At 39.9% G+C, this 8,720-nt stretch overlaps 2 protein-coding genes and 1 non-coding gene across 5 annotated transcripts in view; 1 reads left to right on the top strand and 2 right to left on the bottom strand.

Moving 5' to 3' along the window:
- Positions 1–2,206, bottom strand: part of htatsf1 (HIV-1 Tat specific factor 1) — a 4,897-nt gene extending 2,691 nt beyond the window's left edge. Inside the window, exons 1-3 of one of the 2 annotated variants that reach the window (XM_005926345.3) lie at positions 2,119–2,206; positions 717–881; positions 40–286 (exon numbers count right to left, since the gene is read on the bottom strand). In XM_005926345.3, the coding sequence (XP_005926407.1) occupies positions 40–286; positions 717–881 (412 nt within the window). In that variant the 5' untranslated portion in view covers positions 2,119–2,206. Of the gene's footprint in view, positions 1–39; positions 287–716; positions 882–1,307; positions 1,648–2,118 lie in introns of those variants that run through there. The other variant, XM_005926344.3, reaches the window with a different exon arrangement.
- Positions 1,536–5,564, top strand: bod1 (biorientation of chromosomes in cell division 1). Of its 2 annotated transcripts, none has more exons than XM_042222306.1 (4): positions 1,536–1,925; positions 2,139–2,263; positions 3,418–3,632; positions 3,691–5,564. In XM_042222306.1, the coding sequence occupies exons 1-3, from the start codon at positions 1,776–1,778 to the stop codon at positions 3,629–3,631; spliced, it is 489 nt and encodes a 162-aa protein (XP_042078240.1). In that variant the 5' UTR covers positions 1,536–1,775; the 3' UTR covers position 3,632; positions 3,691–5,564. The 2 variants fall into 2 exon arrangements, with proteins under 2 accessions (XP_042078240.1, XP_005926409.1); XM_005926347.2 differs by having other exon boundaries at positions 3,712–5,564.
- A 1,857-nt stretch (positions 5,565–7,421) lies between these two features.
- trnad-guc lies at positions 7,422–7,493 on the bottom strand. Its single transcript has one exon. It is a non-coding gene; the product is annotated as a tRNA-Asp (tRNA).
- Between the last annotated feature and the right edge of the window lie 1,227 nt (positions 7,494–8,720).

The raw sequence follows: 8,720 nt of genomic DNA on the forward strand, positions 1-8,720 counted from the left end.
TGTGTGTGTGTGTGTGTGTGTGATTGGATGCCAGTTTACCTTGCTCAGCTTTCCTCTTCTCCCCTTTCTGTTTGGTTTCTTTGCCTGGCGTCTCATGCTGCTCTGAGGCCGAGTTTGGGCCGGGATCTTCTGGTTTCTCCTTTTCTGTTGGTTTTTGTGGTGGTTTGCTGTCAGACCCGGGTGCTGCTGGGTTGGTGCTGGTCAGGGAAGCGTTCTTTCCATCCGGAGCCGATTTCTCAGTGAAGCCATAGTTGGCCTGGTAGGCTGCCATGAAGTCCTCTGTTATCTAGAGGAACAAATCAAACCTACTTAATATTGACACAGAAATCAACTCGGACCAATTTTGACACATCTAATAAAAGCTGTTATCATAAAATAAATGATAACTTTGTTTTTTCACTTTAATTTTACTAGTCAGCGCTTTTATGCTATATAAAAAAGAAAACTACACACTTCCAATAGCCAAGTAAGAAAACTATAACAATATAGTTTCTGTATCAAATACCAACACTCCACAGGTCAGTGCAATACCCTGTACTGTACTAACATCTCTCCAACAGCTGAAGCATGGCCAGAATGGGGTCATGCAACAGGAAAATGATCCCAAGAGCAACAGCAAGTTTTTGACTGTATTTATAAGGTAAAGCTGCTTCAATTCAATGTAGACTAAAAAAAAGCTTAAGAAAGAAAAGCTGAGAGTCAAAGAAAGCTTGTACTTTGGGAAACCAGGCCTTCTTTTCATGATCCCAGTCATACACAGTCCCATCCTCTGGATCGGTGTAGGTGTATGGGTCTGAGCCATCTTCATTTCTCTGATCATAGAGCTCTTGCAGCCGCAGCTGCTCCATAAACTCTTTGTTGGGATCTGATTTGCCACTCATCTACGACAAGAAAGTGACACATTAGATTACCATGTTCAGACATATAGAGAGACACTGTATGACAACTTTATCACACCGAAATAGCCTGGATTTAATATCCTGCTCTGGAGTCTTGCACAGGTTCATAATCTGGATATTACTCACCCATCTAACTGCCACTAGCCAACTAATCACATGAGTACCATCATTGTTACTATACTGTAACTGCCGAAAATGTCAGCCAGCTGCTTTAATCCTTCACAATGTCAAGGATAACAACCGACAGCTGGACTCAATGTGAGCTAAAACCTACAGCCCGTCTTCAAAAGGGGGCTGTATCTGAGTTAATATCGGGTTAATTCGGTCATTCACCTCTGCTATATTTTTATGTCCGTGATTAACACTTAGATTAAGTGTGTTGATGTTAGCCAGCATGGCTAGCGTTACCTTTCACAGCGATAGTCCAGGCACAGTGAGCTCTGGCTGGTGCGAAAGTTAACGGTGCAGATTATCTTAGTCAGACCCCCGCCACAGAACCAGCTTTGTGCTTTGAATGTGTTATAATTATTCTTTTTTTTATTTCTAAATGAACGTTTCAGCGCAACCCGCTAACGTTTTGATTTACCCTCAGTTAGTAACAACGGCACTAAAACGAAGTACATCCGAGGTTATGCCACTTGTGCGCATGCGTGGAAGACAAGGGGGAAAAGGAGGCATTCGATTTGCACTTCTGCTTCTACCTTTTTTAAAAGAGCGTCTGCTGTTCAGCAAGACTAACGATCACTTTGCCCGCAGTTTGTTCGAAGGCAATGAATCGAACGTACGTCTTGTAGAATAACTAGTGTGGATAGTTAAGTGGTTGGCTAGTTCAATGCAGCTAACAGGTAAGTAATAAAATAGTCTCCTGGGTTTGGCATGGCCGAGGGAAGCGGTAATGTTAACGTCAATCCGGCCAACCTCCCACCGGGAGACCCGCAGCTCATCGGGATGATTGTGGAGCATCTGAAAAACCGGGGTCTTTTTGATGAGTTCCGTCGGGACTGTTTAGCCGACGTCGATACAAAGGTAATCTACTAACTCTGCTTTGTTTGTGTTTAACTTTAGCTAACCTGACACAAACAAAGTTATCCGTGTCAGTGCCACTTTAACTGTCCTAAATCTATCCGAGTGTCTTTTTAGCTGGCTACAGTATACTACAGTATACTTTCAACGCACAGTGTACTCCGTTACTTAGTGTGCGCTATTGCTGCATATTTACCGCGCTGTTGTTGTTGTCAGCCGGCCTATCAGAACCTGCGACAGAAAGTGGACAACTTCGTCACATCGCACCTGAGCACGCAGAACTGGAACCCGTCCATCAACAAGAACCAGATGAGGAACGGACTGAGGCAAAGCGTTGTCCAGTGAGTGTTTCCTTTGAGCTTTTTGCAACCTTTCAGCTCCTGTTTAGAATGTACTACACATGTGAGCTTCCAAGGAGCCAGACTTCCAAGGAGCTTTTTTTCGTTTACCAATAGTTCTGCAGGCTTTCAGAAGGTCTTTCAAAGTTTTTCTTTGAACATTTGCTGCTTTTTCACTCGTTTTTAGTCCAGCCTTTGTACCTGACTATTGTTTTGTTTGTTAAGCTATGTAACACTGGCTTATGAATCCTTCAAGGAAAAAATGGGCACCTAACTCAAGGAATGAATCTTTCTTGTTGACACGTAACAGACAAAAACTGTATCTTTTGGCATATCATCTGTTCCGGTTTCTTTAGTTTAATCTATGAAAAATGTCAAAGATAATGCAGTTTGACAGACATAAAATGTTATTTTTGCACCAACAAGCTGACTGCCAAACAGTCATTAGCTGAAAAATTGGTGTAGCTCAGCATGGTGTGCAGTGTGTCCTTAAAAATATGAGGACACTGAATGAGTTGCAAGCCTTAAAAACTATCTACAGCACATGAACAGCATTGATTTTCAGTTGTCTGCCTGATAATAGGGTTAATTAACACAATTGACAATGTCACCTATAAAAATTAGTTGATGTGGAATTTCACTGTTGACGTGTCATACACTAAAACCACATAAATGTGTTTTTGTAACTGCAACACACTACAGGGAGGTATGAGGGCTTATCGCCTATGTCGTCTGCCAAGACTGCGGTCAATATTAATGAAGAAGAACGTAGCGCCAACCACAAAACAGGATGAATAAAACAAATAAAGTTAAATGCAGACTGTGCAAACCAGAGCTTTCCTTCCACGACAGCACTACTGCAGTGCACACTCACATGTTGGTTTTTGGGGTTTTTTTACATCTAATTTCTTTACGTAAATTAGTAAAAAGACTGTAGTGAACAGGTTATATATAAAATAAAGAAATGATCTGTTTTTGAAGTACTCACTTTTTGGGTTTTTGTGTTAAACATTGTATTTCAGTTTATGTTTACACATGCTTCAATAAATTGGTGTATCTATTTCCCATTTTCCTAGCAAAATATAAAGAAATGAGGAAGTGACTGAAGACTTTTGCACGACCATGCACTCAGCCATAATTTATTTATGTATTTTAAGATCGGGCATGCTGGAGTCTGGTGTGGACAGGATCATAACTCAGGTCGTGGACCCCAAGATGAACCACACTTTCCGACCGCACATAGAAACAGCCATCCACGACTTTCTGTCAGGGGACAGGAAGGAGGAAAGCACCTCAAGTTTGAACTCTGCTCCATCTGAACAGACAGAACCACAAGAGGCTCCGTCTGCCTCTGGCCCCAAAACCCCCTGAGGTGTGTGTTTAAAACCCAAAGCACAGCGTAAGGTCGACAGCAGCTCAAAAATGAGTAGTCTCTCTCTCTCTCGATACAGGCACACATGCTGGTCTCTAGTGGTCTGCACATTCTGTATGGCTGCATTAACCTTTGGAAAGGTGCAGCATCGGACGGGTGGACGATGAAGAGGAGGAAAGAGGAGGCTGTTTTGTGCCTCCAATTCAATGGATTAGTCAGGAGTGTGTCATTGCTCCTGCGTGAGGCTGCTTCGGGAGAAGGGCTACAACGCTGAGTGGTGCGCTGTCGTCGTTTGAGTGTGGATTGTTAATTTTTTTTCGGTACTGGCTTTTTTTGTTTGTTTGGGGTTTTTTCCAATGTGCATTACTTTTTCTTTTTTTTTTTTTAGCAATTCTATATTTTTTAAATACAGAGCCAATTGTTCACTCACTCTGTTTATGCCTATGATATAGACATTTTCCAGTAATTATGTTTCCTGTTACTTTTTTTTTTTTTTTTTTTTTATGCTTGCACACTGTCTGCACTCATTTTTGATAGACTGAGAGGGGAAAAAACAAAATTACTGAAGAACAATGCAATGAATGAATTTGTTTCATGTTTACAGGCCATAATTTTTCATTTCATCATGTCAGATTTTTCTTTGGTGTGTGTTGTTAATATGAAGTTTGTCCATCTCATGTGCTTACATTAAAAACAACTGCGACCATGTCCCTCTTTGTCTTTCTCTACCTCCTCTTAGTTGCTAAGCTTTCATCAGTGGATACACCATATTTTTATCAGTTTGTCTTTAAAGGAGATGGCAATACAGTTAACAGAGAGGAAATGACAGTAACGCTTTTTAATGATGGAAACCTCTGCAGCAATTTCTGTGTAAAGAAAGCTGGTGTATGGTGTTTATTAGTTTCCTTTGTTAAGTCTAACATAAAAGAAGCTGTCTGACGCAGCATTTCGCTCAATATGATCATTACCCGATGCTGCTGAAGTGAAGCAGAGCAAAGTCAAAGATGTTTTATTACAGACACAGGTAAGCGTTTTGCAATTTGGCATATTTTAAAAAGTTTAAATTTCTCCAGTGTTGAACAGTAAAAATGATGCTTTCGTGTCCGAGGTCATTTTAAAAAAAACAGCGGGACAGCACTGCACGCCACGATAGACTGATGCATAATAAGCAAGCGAATAATACAGAAAACAGATTTGAGATGGGAAACTGTTCTTGAAGAGAGAGAGAGAGAGCGATGCAGGATGTGCGATCGTGGTGGAAGCAAATCAGCAAAAATAAAAGGGAATTAATGACGATGTTTATCAAACCTGAAGCCTAGTTTTGATCTTCTTTTGCTGTTTGTTCAGTGAATTTTGGTTGGAGAGTGACAAAACCTGCAGCTTCAGAATCTGTGTGCTGTAGGCTTTCAGCACTGAAGGTCTGTGTATGTTCAGGCGTTTCTGGAAAAGTAGATTTGTATTTAAAAATTGATTCAGGATTCAATGAATCGATATGGCGTTATTCAAGCTAAAATTGATTTAAATGGGAAAATCGATTATTTAAACACACCCCTAATATGAACGGGTCCATCTTCCATGTACCTAAACGGTCCCGAACTTTCCAATTCATTCTCTATGGGAGTCCTAAACCACTACGAATGTAATATATTCTTTGTCCACTATAGTCTTCTGGCGCTGTTGCAAATTTATACAGTCATGTTTGGTGGTGAATATCCCCGCCTGTCACGCGGGAAACTGGGGTTCGATTCCCTGACGGGGAGGCAATACGTTTTCATTCATAATGTTGAAAGTCAGACTGTGACATCCTTGGGAAGGTCCTTAACCAGTGGCGGAGCGGGGGGTGGCTTACTGGGCTTAAGCCCGGGTTGTTTTTTCAGAAGCCCGGGGTCTTTTGGAGTGTATTTTTTTCATAGTTAGATGCCTGGCTGACAACTGTATAAAACAAAAACTACACACAATATTTGAAGCACTGCGAGTGCGCTGTTGGAGAAGCGCAGCCAGGCAGACAGAGGAGAACTGAAGTTTGACCAGGTACCAAAGCAAATCATTCGTACTGTACAAATAATGTAAATATGACGGTGTATCACAAAAGATTGATAGTCAAACTGATCACTTGACCCATATTACGTTACTTGCTCTTCGAGTGAATCAACAAATGGCGAAATGAAAAGCCGAACAACAACAATGCTGTTTCTTTAGAGAGTCTTAGCTTACATGTGTGTTTATTTCATATTTTCAGTTGTTACCCTCCACGGCTAAATAAATCGGTTTCAGTAATGTACTGATATACAAGAATGGACATAAGGGGCTTCTTTCAAAGAAAAAACTCTGGTAGATGTTATTTTATATATTATGCTTTGTATGTTGTTCAGTATATTTCTATGCAAAACAAGAGGAACTTTCAATACACAGCAGTATATTCACAGTTTAAACCAGATATTTACATACACTTTATGGAAAACACAAGAACATTTTTTTACTGTACAACATCAATTTAGAGTAAACTTGTTTTGTTTTGGATAAATAAATATTGAAATATCTTTTGAATTAGTTAAATGTCAGAATAAAGAGAGACAGAGCTGTCTATTTTTTATCACTTTCATCAAATTTAGGAGTACATGTACACTAAGTTTATTGTTAATTAATAAGAAAACTCCAGACGATTCCATTCTGAGCTGAAGAAGCTTCTGATAGGTTAGTAGAGTCCATGTGAGTAAACTGGTGGCACAGCTGTGGATGCATATAAGGCAAAACACAGAGCCTGTTTCTTTGAAATGGGAAAATCAAGAGATGTCAACCAAAACACCAGGAAAAGAACTGTGGAGCTCCATAAGTGTGGCTCAGTTTGAATACAATTTGGTGCCATTTACAATTAAGAAATACAGATAGTTTCTCTCTTTACTCTTAAAGTTAACAAATATGTTTTTTATATTTATCAATCTAAAAAATAAACATTTAGTCTGATTTGATGTTACAATTAAAAAAGTGTTTTTTATCTGAAGAGTATGTAAATATCTGGTTTTCAACTGTATATTTGATGATGTTGGTGTTTGGCTTGATTGTCAGCACAAAGAGGGAGAGAGAGGAACAGAGAGGGAGAAGGAGAGGAGAATGATTCTCCAATAGTTGATTCTGTTCTTCTGGATGTTACGTTTTGTGGGAGAAACGTTTCGTCACTCATCCAAGTGACTTCTTCAGTCTCAGCTGACTGCAGGTTTCCCCAAATCTTATAAACAGTACATTTGCATAATGACTTAAACCAGCCCACTGAGGGAACAATGGGCTGGGAGGTCAGTTCTTTAATCATAATTATGCAAAAGATGAGAATTTGCATAATTATGATTAAGGAATCTAGTTCTGATTCTGGTTCTGTCTTGGTTAAATCCTAAGTGGTCCTGATTTTGAACTGTTGTAGTCCTGTTTTAATTCCGGATCAGTTCTGGGTCTGGTTGAATTGGGGTTTAGTCCTCGTGTCTTGATACAGCCCTGATTTTGTTCTGCCTTGCTGCTTAATTAAAAAACTAGTTTAAGGTGTCCTGCATGTGATATATATTTTTCCCTATATGAAGTCATTCTTTTTTGAACAAAACTCAAAACAGAGCCTATTAATCTTTCAGTCATTTCTACCCCCCCAAATCCCACATCAAAATTACACTCCAAAAGACCCCGGGCTTCTGAAAAAACAACCCGGGCTTAAGCCCAGTAAGCCACCCCGCTCCGCCACTGGTTAAGGACGTTCCCAAGGACGTCACAGCCTGACGTTTAACATTAAGAATAAAAAGTTATTGCCTCCCCGTCGGGGAATCGAACCCCGGTCTCCCGCGTGACAGGCGGGGATACTCACCACTATACTAACGAGGAAGGTGTCTTCGGACGCGTATGTTGCAGTACCGATCGTGACCCAACTATGTCTTCAGCGTGATAGCATCGCTGTTTCCCTCGTTTTGATACGTCAAGTTGTGCACGCCTAATGTGTATCAAGTTTTACGTGCAAATAGCCTCAACGCAAAGTTCTCTATCGTCAACGAAAGAGATAAAACCTCTTCCAAAACAACCATAATGAACGTATCATGTATAAAGTTGAAACAGCGCCAGAAGACAATAGTGGACAAAAATATATTACATCCGTAGTGGTTTAGGACTCCCATAGAGAAGGAATTGGAAACAGTTTCGGTAAATCGTAGATGGACTAGTTCTTATATAGTACTTTTCTATTCTACCTGAACCTACATTTTAGACAATTTCAGTAACTGTCATGTGTTTTAATATTGTTTAATTCCTGAGTCTGTTCAAGGAAACCCTGAAACATTAAAGTGGTTAAGGACAGAGGCGGAGGCAGACATTTGATACACCCGGGTCTTAGCCCTAAAGGGTAGTATGTATGTGGGATTTCGGAGGGGGGGTTTAGAAATGACTGAAAGATTAATAGGCTCTGTTTTGGGTTTTGTTCAAAAAAGAATGACTTCATATAGGGAAAAATATATACCACATATGCAGGACACCTTAAACTATTTTTTTTAATTAAGCAGCAAGGCAGAACAAAATCAGGGCTGTATCAAGACACGAGGACTAAACCCCAATTCAACCAGACCCAGAACTGATCCGGAATTAAAACAGGACTACAACAGTTCAAAATCAGGACCACTTAGGATTTAACCAAGACAGAACCAGAATCAGAACTAGATTCCTTAATCATAATTATGCAAATTCTTATCTTTTGCATAATTATGATTAAAGAACTGACCTCCCAGCCCATTGTTCCCTCAGTGGGCTGGTTTAAGTCATTATGCAAATGTACTGTTTATAAGATTTGGGGAAACCTGCAGTCAGCTGAGACTGAAGAAGTCACTTGGATGAGTGACGAAACGTTTCTCCCACAAAACGTAACATCCAGAAGAACAGAATCAACTATTGGAGAATCATTTTCCTCTCCTTCTCCCTCTCTGTTCCTCTCTCTCCCTCTTTGTGCTGACAATCAAACCAAACACCAACATCATCAAATATACAGTTAAAACCAGATATTTACATACTCTTCAGATAAAAATAGATACACTTTTTTAATTGTAACATCAAATCAGACTAAATGTT

Source organism: Haplochromis burtoni, unplaced genomic scaffold (genome assembly GCF_018398535.1).
Source record: "Haplochromis burtoni strain Fernald_Lab_line unplaced genomic scaffold, NCSU_Asbu1 Contig_83, whole genome shotgun sequence".
NCBI lineage: Eukaryota > Metazoa > Chordata > Actinopteri > Cichliformes > Cichlidae > Haplochromis > Haplochromis burtoni.

Coding starts and splice junctions, on each gene's coding strand:
- bod1 (XM_042222306.1), top strand. CDS start 1,776: ATGGCCGAGGGAAGCGGTAATGTTAACGTCAATCCGGCCAACCTCCCA. Junction 1,926..2,138: donor TAGCCGACGTCGATACAAAG/GTAATCTACTAA, acceptor TGTTGTTGTCAG/CCGGCCTATCAGAACCTGCG. Junction 2,264..3,417: donor CTGAGGCAAAGCGTTGTCCA/GTGAGTGTTTCC, acceptor ATGTATTTTAAG/ATCGGGCATGCTGGAGTCTG.